This window comes from Carettochelys insculpta, chromosome 3 (assembly GCF_033958435.1).
Source record: "Carettochelys insculpta isolate YL-2023 chromosome 3, ASM3395843v1, whole genome shotgun sequence".
In the NCBI taxonomy this organism is placed as follows: domain Eukaryota; kingdom Metazoa; phylum Chordata; order Testudines; family Carettochelyidae; genus Carettochelys; species Carettochelys insculpta.
Genome location: NC_134139.1, coordinates 103,653,040 through 103,671,037, shown reverse-complemented (window position 1 = coordinate 103,671,037; position 17,998 = coordinate 103,653,040). Strand labels below are relative to the sequence as shown.

The 17,998-nt window shown below is 47.9% G+C and overlaps 1 protein-coding gene across 3 annotated transcripts in view; it reads right to left on the bottom strand.

Annotated features, from left to right (window-relative positions):
- The window catches only part of IFNGR1 (interferon gamma receptor 1), a 36,896-nt gene extending 21,620 nt beyond the window's left edge, over positions 1 to 15,276 (bottom strand). The window contains exons 1-2 of one of the 3 annotated variants that reach the window (XM_074990481.1): positions 14,972 to 15,276; positions 8,232 to 9,406 (exon numbers count right to left, since the gene is read on the bottom strand). In XM_074990481.1, the coding sequence (XP_074846582.1) occupies positions 8,232 to 8,457 (226 nt within the window). In that variant the 5' untranslated portion in view covers positions 8,458 to 9,406; positions 14,972 to 15,276. The remainder of the gene's footprint in view (positions 1 to 8,231; positions 9,407 to 14,971) is intronic. The other 2 variants (XM_074990483.1, XM_074990482.1) reach the window with 2 other exon arrangements.
- Positions 15,277 to 17,998: the final 2,722 nt, after the last annotated feature.

Here is a 17,998-nt window from a genome sequence, read left to right as displayed (position 1 = left end):
CATCTAGCCTAGTATCCTGTCTTCCTAATAGAGGCCAATGCCAGATGTCCTGGAGGAAGTGGACAGAACACAGAATCGAGTGATCCCTCTTATGTCATCCAATTTCCATCTCTGACAGACAAGAGGTTAGAAACATCATCCCCACCCATCCATCAACCATCACCACAGAAGGTCTATACTGTCCAGTATCATTACCATTGCTACTAGGCTCTTAGAAGACATTTAGGGGGTAAATTAGAGCTAAATAACAGCACAGAACACTGAGAGCCAGTACTAGCAAATTTTTTGGGAAGTGGGAAACTTAGCTGGATGTGTACTTATAATGGGTGTGGCCAACCAAAATCATGCCAGACCAGAGAGGTTCAACCTGTACTTTACTGTTGATAACATAAGCAGAAATGTCCAATTTATTCATCATTTACCAGATGTAGTTATGTTACTACATCAAAAAGCAGGTGGCTGCTAAGAGTTGCTGAGGTTGGTGTCTGAAGAATGGACTCATGGCTCCATTAAAGACAATGGCAAAACTTCCTTTGACTCCACTGAGTACAAGCTTTTAAACCAACTTCAAGATCTCAGCATCTATTTCATTATCTTTAATCCCCCTCTGTAAGGGTTGGAAAAATGCATCACTTCCCCATTTCTGACCCCTTAACCTCCTGCCTAAGGTCAACCCACCCCCAGCGATCTCCCATGCTGTTCCTATTGCCAAAAGCTACCTCGCTGCCATCATTTCCCATTTCCCCCTGACAAATTTTGCAATACACGGGAGAGCCCGGCAGGGGGAAGACAGCCCAATCTCCACAGCAGGAACAGACACTGAGCCAGCCTGTGCGCTGTGCTGGCTCAGCATTTTAACTGTAGAGCAGCAGACTGCGTGTGCGTATGGGGTGGCTGGGAGTTGACCAAGTAACCAAGAGAAATTTTGGTGCTTGCTTGGTTACCAGATTACTCGCTCTTTAACATCCCTATTCCCTGTCATTTTTTGAATTTTCCTGAAACTGCCACAGACTTTCCTGTAACGTAAGTCAGAGATTTTGCTGCAGAATTTAGACTGTCCACACAGTTACACAGCCTTTGTTTAGTGTCTTGGGAGTCATGGTACCTTAAAAGATTTGTTCTCTGTCATTCCACACGTTTTTTTTCTTTTGTGGGGAAGCCAGGGGCAAAACACTATTTTACCTACTTTCAGGTAATCTGAATCAAATGCATTTGTTTTGCTGATGCCTTTTGTCTTAATTAACATGTGCCAGATAGACAAGTTTTAGATTTACTTCTACTTAATGTTGTTAGAGATGGGAGTCTGAAAGGACAGAATTAGGGATGTGATTGGATCTTAGCGCTATGGAAGTGCGTATTTGTAAGCATCTGAACTGTTAACCATAAGGCTAAGAAAATGTATGAGAAGTCAAGAAATTCAGTGGTAAAGTGGTTCATGTTGTATATTAACACAGGATATGCAGCATGACCCAGTTTACTGCTAATTTCCTGACTTAATGTTTTAACTTCTCACTCTTCAATATGATTTTGCATCTCAAAGTTGTTGCCCTTTGTGTGCATTTTATTTAGATTTTATTGACAAGAGGCTTTTAAGTTTAAGTAACCACTGCATCTAGCCAATATTGATTGGTATTACAGAATTGTGGCTAGGTTAGCAAAGTAGGGCAGGTTATTTTAGAAGGAAGAAATGTTCAATATGTATTTTGTTTGGGGGATATATAAAAACAATGTACTATTTCAAGACAAGTCTCTGTAATGGGTAATACTGATATTCTTGAAGAATGTGATTAATCATTTAGAAACTGCTACTTTTTAAGTACAGGAGTGCCTCGAGTTACACACAGGTTGCATTCCCATGCACCCTCACATAACTCGAATTTCGTTGAAGTCAGGGGGTGGCTTTTCCCCCCAGTGAAATGCATGTTCTGTAGCTGGGGAAGCAGCAGGAGCACCTGGGGCTCCTTTTGAAAGGTAAGTCCCAGGGTTGGGGGGGGTGTGCAGCTGGGGAGGGTTACGCCTGGTAGTGGGTTGGGGCCATGGGGACAGACAAGTTAAGCCTGGGGTAGGAAGGTAGTGGAGTTGAGTCGGGGCCACGCAGCCATGTGGAGGGTTGAGCTGGAGCCAGGCATGGGGGTGTGTGTGAACTGGAGCCAGGCCTGAGGGTTGAGGATGAGCCGGAGCTTGCTCCCCCTCTTCTTTGCTTGCAGAGCCCAGGAAATTGACCAGCCAATGGTGGGCTCTGCCAGCCCCCAACTGCAGGTTTCCCCAGCCCCTGGCTGGGGACCCTGGGGCTGGCTCTGCTGGCTTCTAGCCTGGGGGTCTACCCACCCCCAGCTGGGGGCCCTGTGGCTGGCTCTGCAGTCTGCCAGCTGGGGGGCTGCGGGTCGGAACCCCCCCCACCACAACCCCACTCGCGTAAACATGAGATACATACATTTTGAATGTACATATCTTGACGGATTACTGTACTCTATTAGCTAAAGTGGGGGAAGACTCGGCAGTGGACCTAAATGTTCTAACCATGCAGGTGTCAGTGTAAAAAGTTTGCATACAAAAATGTTAGGAAATGCTAGAATTAAGGATATCTGCTCAATTTTAATTCACCCTCCCTTGTGCATATAATAGTTTGGGCACCTTGTGATCAGCTTTTCTCCCATGGCATCCCTGTCTCAATCAATGCACAAGATGAACCCATTCCAGAGATGAATATGTTCTTTAGTTCATTTGTTCCAGTGGACTGCAGCTAAAAAATGGTTTCATGGTTTTAAGCTAACTCAATGTTCCCCTTAAGATTTGGATTCTATCCCTGCTTCTGCTGGTCGAGTCATCTAAACCAAACTGCACCCAGGTGGTCATTAATTGTGCGTACCTCGTTTTGTGATGCCTGATCTTAGACCCTGAGGTCTGATGTGCAGTGCATTCACCACCTGCAATTGTACTTAATCAGAGCAGTGCTTTGAACACATAATGCTAAGCATTCAGAAAATAGTTTAGGTGTCTCAACTTGGACACCTAAAATTACAGATACTTTTGATCTTAGTGTCTCAATTCTCTATCTGTCAAAAAGGAATACCACCCTTCATTTCCCAGGAGTGTCTAAATTAACTAATATTTATGAAACAACCAGATATTATAACAACAAGCACCACATAAAGCCTGTGATTCATTTAATGCTGCTTTCAGAGCAGAGATTGAAAAATGAATGTTAACAAGGCCAGAGAGAATATATTGAAGAATGAAAAGAAAACAACACATTGAACAGTTTACTCATTAAATGAGCACCATTCTTCCTGTGAACTTAATGAGGCAGAGGGTTGTGGAAGAAAGAGTACAGTAAATCCTACAACCCCTGCATAAAACTCAAAGGTTTTGTTTACACACAGAAACTGCACCAGTTTAACAGTATTTTAAAGCAATTGAGTGCAACTGCGTGTACAAAATCAAATACTGGGAAGTTTAAATAAACTTACCTAGTGACCTAGTCTGGTTATAACTCCAGTGTTGTTGCTCCTGCTGCTCCAGCTTGTTAAAGTCTGTAGCAGACTAACTGTGAAAGTCTTGTCAGCTTTCACTGCTGCTGTTCAGAACCCAGTAGACATTAGCGACATTAAAAAGGATCATGCTATTTCACTACTTTTAACAATTGTGAGCTTGAGGATCCAAAAATGAAGGCCAGAAGATACCATAAGGAAGACACAAACCCCTTAGAGCAATTGAGAGTCTGAAAGGAGTGGCACATGATGGCATATATGATGTTAGTAGAGGAGCCACAGAATCACGGGCACTTTCTCATGCTCCTCTACTATCATCATATATGCCATCATGTGCCAACAATGCCCAGATGCTTTGTATATTGTACAGACTTCTAACTCCCTTAGACAAAGGGTCAGCGGGCACAAAACAGACATCAAAACACTCCAGATCCACAAACCAGTTAGTCAACATTTTAATGGAATGGGGCATTCTGTCAATGACCTCAAGGTATGTGTGTTACTGAAAAGAAATTATCGCTCCTTTGTAGAAAGGGAAGTGGACGAATTGACATTTATATTCAAATTCGGAACATTAACACATGGTTGAAATCGTGATGTGAACTTTGAGTCACTATAGGGGCTCGTCTGCATACTTAACTCAATCTAATTCTTGATCTCCTCCCCCCACCCCTCCACTCTCTGATTTGCTCACCTTGATTATTTTTTTCTGATTTGTCCTCCTTGCTTCCTGTTTTTGGTTCTCTGTGTCTTAAATATTTAGTCTGTTCTGGTCGGGATATGGTCTGAAGAAGTGGGTCTGTCCCACGAAAGCTCACCTAATAAACTGTTTTGCTAGTCTTTAAAGTGCTACTTGACTGCTTTTTGTTTTGATAGTGTATAGACTAGCATGGCTTCCTCTCTGTTACTATTCAACAATTTGAAGCCATGTATTTTGAGGGTTTACTGTACATAATAATGTAATTTAAGATTGCACATGTGCAAAGAGGCTGAACTAAGGTTTCACAGGTAGCCATGATTTTGGCATTTCCTAACTTTTCAGTTCTTGATTTTGCAACCTTAATATTTCTATTGTAGTTTTGTTTGTGTACTAGAACATTTGCATTTGCGTTCTGTCCCACCAAGGCTCATCACCTAATAAATCATTCTGTTAGTGTTTAAAGTGGTACTTGACTGCTTTTTTGTTTTGATAGAATACAGATAACCACAGCTATCTCTCTGTCACTATGCAGCAAGTACTGTATTTACTATTAGGCATTTTAGCATAAGTACTTTGACACCTTCTCTCTTGTGGTTGAGAACTTGTTGCTGTTTCCAGTAAGAGAAGTGTCACCTTGTGCTTGCTAGAATATGACTAAGCCACTTTCAAACCTTGCACATATTAAATCTTTGTGGTTCCATTTTTAAGATAAGAAACACATTTTACTTTCCCTTATTAGTATAACATGAAGCAGTTTCTGAGCTTTCTAACATATAGCCTCAAGTCTTTCTGCTATGCTTGCTAAACAAAAACAATCAGGTAAAGGTTGGGTTTGAATCATGCTCTATGATGACATCAATTATATTAAAAAGCCTGCATTAAAATAAGATTTCAAAGTCAAACATTTAAAAGGTTAGGAAATACCATAAATAAAATTTCCCATTCAACCTTAATTTGGCCCTTTTGTACGTATGTATTATGAGAATCTCTATCTATACAATCAAAAAACCCCACAACCCTTGCCTTACTTAATCAGTGCAAAATATGGGTAATGCTTCATTTGAGGAAACAATTCATTGTTAAGCTCAGGCTTATAACTTACAGTTAGGCCCCATGCTATATTTCTTGAACATGATCAAATATTATGCTGGATTCATTAATTTCTAGTGCCTAATCACTAGTTTTCTATGGCATTTATATTACTATGAGTATCTTATGAATGTGTCTTCAGAACTGCTCTGAAATAAGTTAGCCTCATTTACAAGTAATAAACAATTTAGACTATAATTTGAACAAACGTCCACTAATTATGGCTGCTTCCATGACTGGATACCTAACTTGAGAACCAGGCATGTATTTTTAGTGTGTGCTACATTTTTATTTATGGTTTAAGTTCCAAGTGCTGTATAGATACTAACCAACCCCTGCCAACGCTCCTGTGAATTAGGTGGGTAAATACGATATCAATTTTAAATACAAGGAGACCGAAACACTTATGCAAAGCCAGAGAGTGAGTCAATGGTATAACCAAAATTAGAATCCACGACTTCCACACCTTGCTCTGAATGTGCTTAGAGTACACTTAATTTTGGAGTAAGCCCCATTGAATTCACTGACACTTATGATGATTCATTCTTGCAACTAGGCCCTGCATTTTCTTTTTCCACTACTGTAGGGTCTCAACATTCATGAGGGTTCCGTGTTAGAAACTCTCACGAATGCTGAATTTTGCAAATATGGCTCCCGGCTGGAGTCTGGCTTCCGGCGCTCCTGGCTGGGGCCCGGGGGGAAGTGGCGGCTGCCTGTGCTCGGTGTGCCAGAGCCCCAGGGGAACCGTCCACTTGCGAATAATTGAATTCTCAAACATTAAGTTTGCGAACGTTGAGACCCTAGTGTACTTACACTTGACATGTTTCTTTTTCACCCAGGGAATGAATTTCTACAACTCACAACCCAACCCCTGCCCAACCTGGTGAAAGTAAAAGTGGTGTAGTGTAAGCAACAGAGGAAAGAGGGATGGAAAGAGCAGGAGGGCATGGCCTCATAGAAGGCATGGGACAGGACGGTGGCCTCAGAGAAGAGCTGGGACAAAGGCACAGCAAGGGCCTTAGGTTTTGCATGATTTGACAGCTGGCCAACCGACTGGTCGTGCATATAAAAGCCCTGGCTACGCCAAAAAAGTGCACCCAGCAATGTAAGCTGGCAGTTTGCTGGGCACAAGCCGGTGCAGGTGCAGCGCTGCCTGAATGTTAGATGGATAGTGTCCATGCAAGCATCGCTTGCGTGTGTGCGTGAGGAGGCACTGACTGTTCTTCCTGGGGCCCAGATTGCTGTCAGTAGGCCTGTGGGTGAGGATAGTCCTTAATGACTGGAGGAAGAGAGAAGATAGATGCGGTGGGGGGAGGACTGTGGACTTGTCTGCATCTGGACCCCAAAGCTTGGGGCTCCCTTCCATAGCATCCAGCCCATGGCAGGGTGGAGGGTTTGAAGCCCCAGGCCTTGCAGGCTGGATCAGGCAAGCTGGAGCTGGATCCCGATGGCAGGCCTTGCTATGGGCGTGGGGGCAAGAAGCATCTCCAGGCTCCACTGTTAATCACTGTTAGGAAAGGGAGGGGGAACAGCAGCATCCTCATCAGCCTGCCCAGAGGCTTTATACCACTGCTCTGATTGGCTGGAATTCCAGACAAGCAGAGCAGCAGAGGGCAGTGCCTGGGAGCAGAGATGTGTGTTGGGCGGTGAGCAGGTAAGCTGCACCCTCAAGTTTATTCCTGTCCCTCAACCACTCCTGTACCCCCTCCCATACAGACCCCCGTTCCACCACCATCCTGTAACCTTGCTCCCACAACCTCACTCCCACCCTGACCTCACACCCCAAGCCCCCCATACCCTTCCAACCCACATCCACACCCTCCTCCAGCACTCCCCACCCCTACCTGCACTCTACCAGACTCCCTACCTGCACCCTACTTCTGACCTCCTCCCTCCCACACCCTTCACAGCCACCTTGCCCCCTCCCTTCCAGACCCCCTACTCCTAACCCTACACTATTCCCCTCCCTAGATCCCCACCGTCAGCCTGATCCTGCATCCCACTGTGACCCAGATCACTCATCCACACCTTCCCTCCCACTTCGACCCCATAGCTCTGGCCCCTATACAATTGGGGACTACATCATTGGTGAGGTTTTTTTTGTTTTGTTTTTTTTAAATTGCTTCTCACTTATGTGGCCCCCAATTGATCTGTGTAAGGGTCAGTGTCCCCCAACCTGAAAAACGTTCCCCATCTCTCAGCTTGGTGATCTGTCCCTCATCTCTAATCCTGTTAATAACAGAGCTTTGGAAGGATATGCCAAAGACATCCAGTGTTAGAATTCTAGTTTTCTGTCCCATGCAGCCTTAAAGGCAAAGCAATAGCTAAACAGACTGTTTGCCTGGAATGACCTAATATGATCTTTCTGGATGGCAACTGTGACAAAATCCCTTGTCAGCCCCTGTGGGTCCCTGCGCTTCCTGGAGGTTTCCTCTGTTGGGCCTCAGAGACTCATGGAGACCCCTTGTCTGCCCAGGCCTTTCCAGAGGTGGGAGTCTCCGCTTAGCAAGCCATCCTCATCATAGGCAAGTCCCAACTGGGGGGGACATGGCCACCCCCCTTGCAGGCCTGCACCTGTCCCAGTGTAGTAACTCTCTGGGGAAGGGTGGGGGTGGAGTCCAGACTCACCCTCTACCCTGGACTCTGGCCCAGGGTCCCTGAGAGGTCAACAGGCTGCTGGTGGGGCCTTCACGCCTGCCCCAATGCAACGACCTCACCCCGGGCCACTTCACCCACTGCTTCCCTGTGGTACCTTCCTGCTCCTGCTCCTCAGTGCGCCTTCCAAAACCTCCCCCCTGCAACCAGCTAGGGGGAACCTTTTATAGGGAGTGCAGGGCCTCAGCTGTCCAAAGACTACGGACTAGAGTCAGCTGTGGCTACTAGTTAATGAGGCCCCCAGCTGTCTGCCTTAATTGGGGAACAGGAAAGCATTCCCCCACCAGCCAGTATACCTGCCTTCTTGTAGGATTCTGTAGCCCCCAGGCAGCGGTCTGTCTCATATCCTCCCCCCGGCTCAACACCAGGGGGTTGGGCAACTTGGGACGTCATACAGTGCATCCTAGAAAGTCCATCCGTATTCCCGTTCAGTTTGCCCGCCTTGTGTTGCGCCTTACATTGAAAGGGCTGCAAGGATATGAACCACCGGGTCACTCTGGCATTCTCTTTGTTCCATTGCATCCATTGCAGCGGCGCGTGGTCTGTAACTCAGACAAACGGACGCCCAAGTAGGTAGTATCGTAGGGCCTCCATAGCCCACTTGACCGCGAGACACTCTCTTTCGACCACTGCATACTTCCTCTCCCTGGGGAGCAATTTCCAACTAAGATATAGGATTCGGTGTTCCTCTCCTTCTGATACTTGGGACAGGACCGCTCCCACGCCGACATCTGATGCATCTGTTTGTAAGATGAACTCCTGGGTGAAGTCGTGGGCTATCAGCACTGGGTTGCTACAGAGGGCCGTCCTTAGGTTTTTAAATGCAGCCTCAGCTGCTTCAGACCATTTTACCGGATCAGGGCCTCGAGGTTTTACCAGATCTGTCAGGGGGCTGGCTCACGTTGCAAAGTGAGGAAGGTATCGTCGGTAGTACCCCACTACCCCCAGGAAAGCCCGAACCTGCTTTTTCCGTTTAGGCCGAGGCCACTGCTGTATGGCCTCTAGCTTATCCGACTGGGGCTTCATACCCCCTTTCCTACCACATACCCCATGTACTTGGCCTCGGTGAACCCCAGGGCACACTTGGCCGGATTTCCACGAGGCCAGCTCGCCGAAACGTGTCTAGGACGGCTTCTACCCTTTCCAGGTGAGATTCCCAGTCTGGGGTGTGTATAACTACATCATCTAGGTAGGCGGCTGCATATCTGGTGTGGGGCTGCAACAGCTTATCCATTAGGCGCTGGAAGGTGGCTGGCACCCCATGGAGACTGAAAGGGAGAACCGTGTATTGGAACAACCCCTGAGGTGTAGCAAAAGCTGTCTTCTCCTTGGCGTCTTCAGCCAGTGGGATCTGCTAGTAGCCTTTTGTTAGATCCAGTGTGGTCAAGTACCGAGCGGTGCCGAAGCAGTCGACCAACTCTTCCATACGCGGAATAGGGTAAGCGTCCAATTGTGAGATTTCATTTAGCCACTGTGGAAGTATAACATTGTATAAGTATAACGTTGTATAAGGGGACATGCTGGATACATTGTATATGAGAGGGCATGCCAAAACATGTTACAAAGTATCTGAGGGAGCACACCATAGGGACAGTTAGCTTTTGAATGGAGAAGCAATTAAGATGGAGCCAGCACGTCTAAGAAGCAGGCATCAGAATGGAAGGTGTGAAGGGCAATTAGTTAAGTTAACTGGAAGCTGTTAAAGGACATTGTTAAGGGTGGCAGGTAATTGAAGATACGTGACTGGTCTCAGGGATCTCGAAGGGTGGTGACTAAAATCTTTTTCTTCTTTTGTTTGTAACTTCTCTGTAACTTGTTCTCCAAAAAACTGTATAAATTAAGAGACACAAGCCCCACTCAGGGGGCTCACTTCTAAATGTATTAGCAGAGCGGCTTTGCTAATAAAACAGAGTGGTCTGATAAATTGTGAGTCTGAGTCAAACTTTGACACCACCGAAAGTCGTTACAGAAGCGTGTAGTGCCATCAGGTTTTGGTACTAATACTATGGGGCTGGACCACTGACTGTGAGACTCTTCGATTATGCCCATTTCCAGCACCTTGCATACCTCCGCCTTGATTTCTTCTCTTTTGGCTGCTGGGACCTGGTACGATCTCATCGTCACACGGGCCCCAGGATTTGTAATTATATCATGTGCAGCTTCCGATGTTCAACCAGGCTTCTTGGAGAACACATCCTGGTTTCGAGCAATCGTGTCTAGGGCTTCTCTTCTTTGGGTTGGCGTTAATTCAGGACCTATTTTTACCGGCTCCCTTCCTGCTGTCTCTGATTTCTGCAGCCCTCTAGCCCCCTCCTCTTCTTCTCCAAGACCCACCGGGTTCAGGGCTCTAGGGCCTGGTAATGCTCAACCTGGTGGCCTTCCTTTAAGGGTAGGCCTGGTGTCCGGGCAAGTGTGGGCCAGCCCCTTTGCTGCGAGCCAGCGCTCCACCAGAGCAACTACTTCATCATATGTAGTGGGGTCCTGTTGGCCCACCCACTCCCGGAGGACCGGGGGTAATTTCCTCATGAACTGGTCTATCACGAAGATCTCCATCATGTCCTCAGTGGTATGGGCCTCGGGGAGCAGCCACTTCCGGGCAAGGTGGACCAGTTCGAACAACTGAGCCCTTGGTGCCTTCCCCTCACGATACTCCCAGGCATGGTACCTCTGGGCCCTGGCTGCTATAGGCACCCCTAGACGGGGCCAAAATCTCTCCCTTGAGCCTGGAATAGATATTGGCATGTTATGCAGGCAAGTCATAGTAGGCCCTCTGGGCATCCCCCCAGAGAAAAGACGCCAGGATACTGGCCCATTGCTCCTCTGGCCAGGCTTCTGACTATGCTGTTCTCTCAAACGCGAGGAGATAGGCCTCCACGTCATCTCTGGGCGCCATCTTGGGGAGACAGCCTGCAGCCCTCAGGGATCTCACCCCCTCACTCCCAGGGGTTCAACCTGCCAGCTCCTGAAGCTGGTCGACCACGTCTCTAAGGAGGACATGGTCCGCAGCAGCTTGATCTAGTAAGAGTTTGTTGGTTTCCTGCTGGGTCACTGTAGCTTGTACCAACGCCTGTATTAGCTCCTCCATTTTAAGATATTTCCCAATGTCCCTCACCCAAGTGCTCCCCCGCTTTTTTTTCCTTCCTTCCTCTTTTCCCCTCCTCTTTATCCCATGTGGTTACTGTTGGCCGCCGCGCAGTGACATCCCACTCCTGACACCAGTGTGACAAAGTCCCTTGTCAGCCCCTGTGGGTCCCTGTGTTTCCTGGCAGTTTCCTCTGTTGTGCCTCAGAGACTCACGGAGACCCCTTGCCTGCCCAGGCCTTTCTAGAGGCGGGAGTCTCTGCTTAGCGAGCCATCCTCATCACAGGCAAGTCCCAACTGGGGAGGACCACAGCCACCCCCCCTTGCAGGCCTGCACCTGTCCCAATGTAGTAACCCTCTGGGGAAGGGCGGGGGAGGGGAGAGTCCAGACTCATCTTCTACCCTGGACTCTGGCCCAGGGTCCCTGAGAGGTCAACAGGCTGCTGGTGGGGCCTTCACGCCTGCCCCAATGCAACAGCCTCACCCCGGGCCACTTCACCCACTGCTTCCCTGTGGTACCTTCCTGCTCCTCAGTGTGCCTTCCAAAACCTCCCCCCTGCAACCAGCTAGGGGGAACCTTTTATAGGGAGTGCAGGGCCTCAGCTGTCCAAAGACTACGGACTAGAGTCAGCTGTGGCTACTGGTTAATGAGGCTCCCAGCTGTCTGCCTTAATTGGGGAACAGGAAAGCATTCCCCCATCAGCCAGTATACCTGCTTTCTTGTAGGATTCTGTAGCCCCCAGGCAGCGGTCTGTCATACAACAATTTTAGAATTTTGTTTGAAGACAAAATGTGGTAAGACACCAATGGCAAGATGACTTAACTAATTTAGTTTAAATGCAATTCACTTAAGTGTTGGATTCTACATACTAAATGCTCAATCGTGTTCAATCTAAGAGTGAAGTACTCTTGCTACTGAGTGCCTTGTAAGTTTTTTCAGCCTGTACATCCGAAGAACAAAATGGAAGAAATTATTTGTTCTCTCCTCCACTGCCTATCCCATCAAAACAGGCAGGTGAGGGTTTCTCATCTTTTGGGTCAGGATCCAAAACTGGGTTGCCAATGCCAATTAAGTTCCCTGTAAGCTGTGCAGTTACCTATTCAGCCCCATTCAGACACTCCTGGAGGCCATGCAAGGCAGGAACCTGTGGTTCTTGTACATCACCTTCATATTAGTGCACATAAAATTCATTACACTTGAGGTGGGAAACATTAAAGGGAACAGTGGCTACCAGACTGCTTCAAAGGGTTATGTGGCGGCTCCTGCGGCTACTGTCCCACAGGGCTGGCTGGGCTCACCTCCCTTCTCTAGCCACTGCTATCTCCAGAGTCCCAATGCCACTACAGTTTGGCCCTGCCATCATTATGACAGGAGTCTGGGTAGGCCAAACTTGAGGGAGTGGCACTGTAACCCCATGAGCCATGTCACAAGTGCAAACAAATTTCTCGCAGTCAAAATGGGCAAAGCCAAATTGGAGTGATTCTGTTCTCACTGTTGGAGCTTCTAGGTTTGCAGAGAACCAACCCAGCCTACCCACAGTACCGGAACTGCCACTGTATAGTGAGCCTTTTACAATTAATTCTGTGCTGAACGGAAATTAGTTTGATTATAGGCATTGATTATTTAGATTGTTGATGGCATACCTATGCACAGCTAATATATTTGTAACCCAAAGGCACTAAGACCACCGAGAAGAACCTCTAACACAGGGGTGGGCAATAAAAAAAAAAGAGGCAGCCCACTATATTTATATTCACCACTACATATTCTCTGCAACTATCAGATGACTGCAGCTCTTGTTAGCCGCAGGTAGCCATTTACAGCCAAAGAACAGTGGGAGCGGCATGGATCAGGACACCATTTCCCATGGCTCCCATTGGCCACAAACAGCAATCTGTGGACAACAAGAGTTGTGATCACTCAATATCTGCAAAGGCACAGGTATATACACAGTAGGGTCTCAACATTTGCAAGGGTTCTGAGTTGAGAACCCTTGCAAATACAGCTCCCGCCTGGAGCCCGGCTGCTGGCGCTCCATGTCCCACAACCCCAAGTGAAGTGGCAGCTGCTGGCGCTCCATGCCCCGGCGGAAGTGGCTGCTCATGAATAATTGAATTTGCAAACATTAAAGTTTGCAAATGTTGCGACCCTACTGTACAGGTAGGGGCCTACCAGAGACTAACTCTAGCAGACTGGATCCAGCCCGTGGGCTGGTATTTGCATGCCCCGATTTACTGCATAAGCCAAAAAGCTCTTAGTTAGGGACTTATCTATTTTTTACCAGAGAATCTATGCCCTGGAGTTCAATCTTCCAAGGCTCAAGTTAGTAGATCTAGTAAGAACTGGCTAAATCAAAGGCTGAGGGCACCCGTCAACTTGCGTACTTTAAAGTAATGCAGAGTAAGGGAAGTTGATAAGAGTTTCTTTTGCTGACTTCCAGAAGTGGGGAGGATGCAGAAAAATTAATGTAAGGTACATTGACCCCAGCTATGCAATTTACAAAGCTGGAGTTATGTATCTTACCTCGATTTCTCTCCCCTACTGTAGACTTGGCTTAAGACTATCGAGTAGAATTCACTCTCCCTTTCTCAGCGTCTCTGGTTACATATTGATGCAAAATATATTTAGATCAGCAGAATCAATATTTGTTTTCATACACTTTCGGAAAACAGAACTCAGAGATCGTGTGTGATCAGCATCTGCACAATGAACTGTTAATAAAAACAAAAAGCAGTCAAGTAGCACTTTAAAGACTAGCAAAATAGTTTATTAGGTGAGCTTTCGTGGGACAGACCCACTTCTTCAGACCATAGCCAGACCAGAACTGTTAATAGTGTGTCACTACATTTTCTCTCTCCAAATCTCACTCCTGCATGTATGTCAAATGTTCAGACCCTTTCTTGGGGCTGATTTAATAATTATTAGGTGCAGCTGCAATGATTTTAAACATAATTTAAGAAATTAAGACTAGACAGGTTTCAAAACCATTCAGACAAGATTTTGTACCAGAACTGAACCATGCTTACATGGACCTCTTTTAAAGAAAAGTTTTACCCAATATCTACTAACACAGATAAATCATCCTTAAACATCTTAAAATGTTACTTATTCAATGTTCTCAAGAACACAAATATCAACCAGACACTTCTTTTTCTTTTGCTGGGTGGGGTAGTGGGGGGGGGGGTGAGTGTTGGCAACACTCAGCTGTTACTCTTCCCTAATGTATTGCAGCCAAATATTCTTCCTAAAAAGGAAGCCCTCGAGAGGCAAGCGTTTTTAAAAAGAAAAATCCTTAAATTCAGTGCTGTGATGCCAAGACATTGTTTGTAGGCAAGAAAACGGAAGGAAACCAAGACCATCACGTGGGGAAAATGAAAATAAAGGGAATAAAAGAAAATAAACACGCTGCACCCTCCGCCCCCCAAAACTCTGCCAGACACACACAGAATTACATCTTGTCCTGATGAAGCAGGTCTTTGGCCACAAAAGCTTGTGCTCCAAAATATCTGTTAGTCTATAAGGCGCAACAGAACTTCCTGATGTTCTGGAAGATACAGACTAACTTGGCTGCCCCTCTGAAATTGTCCTGTGTGACCCCACAAGCACACAACATTCAGCGTCCTCTCCGACACCCCCCCCCCCAGGACCCAAACACCACCTTCGCACTGGCCCCCCCGCCCAACCACTCCCAGCACAGCTGCCTTCCTCGAGTCCCCAGCCACGATGCTCCCCACCCCCAAGTCACTAACCCTCCCACCCAGCAGAGCAGCGCCGCTGTTCAGCAGCCCAGACTCACGAGCCAAAGCGCTACGTGCCAACCCCACTCCCCCTCGACTGCGCAAAAAGCGCGTGTTTAGCCGCGCCCGGCTGGGGGAGCGGAGACCGAAGGCAGAGTCCAGGGCCCCCTCTAGCGCCCCCCGCCCCCTCACTGGCCCACAGCCCCCCCGTCGGTACCTATAGCCGGGGGCTCCCCGGAGCTGGCCCGGCCTGGGGACACCAGCATGAGGAGGAGGAGGAGCAGCGAGGCCGCAAGCCGCATCGTGGCGCAGGTTGAGGGGAGACGAATTGAAGCACCGCAGCTGCAGCCCCGGCCGGGTGCCGCCTGGTGTTGCCAAGGCGCCTGAATCCCTAGGGCAGGGCGTCACATGACGGGCGGGCGGGGTTTCCCGGCAGCTTCTCGGCGCGGCTAACCTGGGGGGAGGGGGGGTAACCGTGCCGCAGTGCTGCAATATCCGGGCCGGGCCGCCCCCCGGCCAACAAGAACCCGGCAGCTCGGGGCTGGCCCGCCGCTAGCGTCTGTGGCTGCGCGGCACCCTCTGCGGGCCGCCTGCCGCAGCGCGCGGGCCTTGCTGTGACGTCACCTGGCGTTCGAGTCTGTTCCCCTGGAGTCACACCCCGCCCCCACCCCGGCGCCTGCAGGGCCCCGCCGCCGCCCTTGGCAGAGGGCCCAGCGTGGCTCAGCCTCCGCGAACGTGGAGTGCGTGAAGTCGGTGCAGGACTGTACCCGCAGTGCTGCCGGCGGTGCGGGGCCTACCACTCAGTTCTGCCCCCGCAGCCACCCCCACCCGCATTTATCCACTCGGAGGGGGAGCCGTCGTCGCCTGCAGCCTCGCCAATGACAAGCAGCCCTGGGGCACCTTAGGCACTAGCAGGTCTGTTAGTCTGTGCAGTGCCACAGGGCTGCTTGTTATTCACCAGCTCGGTTACGTCTGGGGAGGTTCTTCCCCAGGGGCAGGTCTAGCAGCTGTGTCCCCCACCCGAGAAGGAGGTGGAGCAGCTGCAGTGGCTCTTGGAGATCCTAAACAGATGACTCCCTCTTAGGGCTGGCAGATGGCCCGGATTTCAGTGACAAGTCCTGTGTCTTACATTTACCCAGCATAGTGCCATGAGGCGTTTTTGCATAAATGCAGGAAGTGGGACTTGACATGGAAATTCCCCACCTGCAAGGTTCCCACAGTCGTGAGACTCTGCCTAGCTGGTTCCTAGCCAAGGAGCTGCCAGAGTTTGCCGGCCCAGGGATCCTCTGGCCGGGGCTGCCAAGGGGGCTCAGCACTCCAGCCAGCTCCCTGCCATGGGGCCACTGGGGTCCTGCAAAGCCTTCCTAAAAATCTGGCAACCGTACTGCTCTTTATCCACACAACCCTTCCCTAGCCTGGTATGCGCAGGGTTGCCAGTTTCAGTTGGACATACTCCTAGAGATTTCTCCACATGGCATAATCTTTGTTAAAGATTAATCTTCAATTCTTGGAGGCTCCAGGCCACTCCTGGAGAGCTGACAACCATAGAAAAGGAGGAAAATGACCAATTTTTTAAGAAGAGAGGCAGCTGGAGTATAGCTATCCTATTTATGTGGTCTTCTCTCCACTTCCCTCCTGTGAAAAGTATACACCCTGCCTTTCTCCCACCAGAAGAGCCCCTCTTACTGGTGAAGCGAGGAGAGGGGATTGTTCCAACTGGCAAAAGCAGCAGGTCTGATTGACTGGTTTTCCTCAAGAGATGGGCTATTGATAGGCAGCCAACGGGAAGGACTTTCTGCTTGGCAAGTCTGAAAATTGTTTTTGTTTTATCAACATTCATAATCAGTCTGTACTGCTTCCCTTCCTCGTTTAGCACCTGCACTGTTCTCACTAGCTTCTCATCTTCCTCAATGATAACTATATCATTCATGAATCTCATGTTGTTAATTCTCATCCCATGCACCAATAGCCCTTCTTCCTCTTCCTTGATCTTGTCCATGACTCTCCAGATGCGTGATGAAGATACTTGGCAATATCAGATCTCCTTGTCTCATACCTCTACTTCTTCTAAACCAACTTCCCAACTCTCCACACATTCGTACCGCTGTCTCCACATTGCCACTGATATCTTTCAGCAACTGTTAGTTTGCTATCCACTCCGTATGACTCCCAACACTGCCCAAGTCACTCTAATCTGTACTGTGAAATGCCTTCTGAAAATCAACAACACAATTATAGATGTTCTTGTTCTTTTGTTGAGCTTTCTCTGCTATTAGTCTTAGTGCCAATATCTGCTGTGTGGTACTTCTATTTTTCGTGAATGCTGCTTGCTCACCTGCCAGATGTTCTATCTGTGATCTCAGTCTCTCCATCAGTATGATCATCAGCCCCTTGCCCAGATGACTTCTTAGGGTGATTGTTCTGTAGTTTTTGCACTCCAACATGCTTCCTTTCTTTTGTGTTTTCACTAGCATGGATCGTATCCATTCCTTAGGTGCCTTCCCTTCTTTCCACAGTATATTGCATAGGAAGGGAGATCAGGATCTAGATTGAACTAGATCCTGAACAGATCGGGATCAAACTAGAGAATGTAGAGAAGTTCACGTATTTGGGGAGCAACATAACATGATCTAGATTGTAAAAAGGAAACAGTGACTAGAATATTGAAAGCAAGAGTGAGTTTGAAGGCGATGGATAAGACCTGGAAAAGCAAAGTGGCTACCTTCGGAGGGAAGCTGAACATCTTGAAAATGTGTGTATTTGGCAGCATGTTGTATGGATGTGTGCCACGGGTGGTAACAACAGATTCAAAGAGAAGGATATTGGCGTTCCAGAGGAGTTGTTACAGAAAAATCCTGAGAATACGATGGATGCAGAAGGTCACCAATGAGGAATTATATAGGAGGATACAGCCAAAAGAGAACATACTACAGAAGTATCAGAGGGATAGCTGAATTAGTCTGTATCTTCAAAAACAACGAGAAGTCCTATGGCACCTTATAGACTAACACATATTTTGGAGCATAAGCTTTTGTGTGCAAAGACCCTCTTCATCAGATGCATGAGTTGGGGGTGGGGGGGATCCAGAGGAGGGTTTAAATATATGGGTTTATGAAAAGGAAGGCGTCCCAGTCAAGAGACGTCCAGAGTTGGCAAGGTCAGTTCAGTCATGCAGGATGTAGCCCATTATCAGAAGTGAATGTGGTGTTGTGAACATCAAGAGAGGAGAAACTGCTTTTGTAAT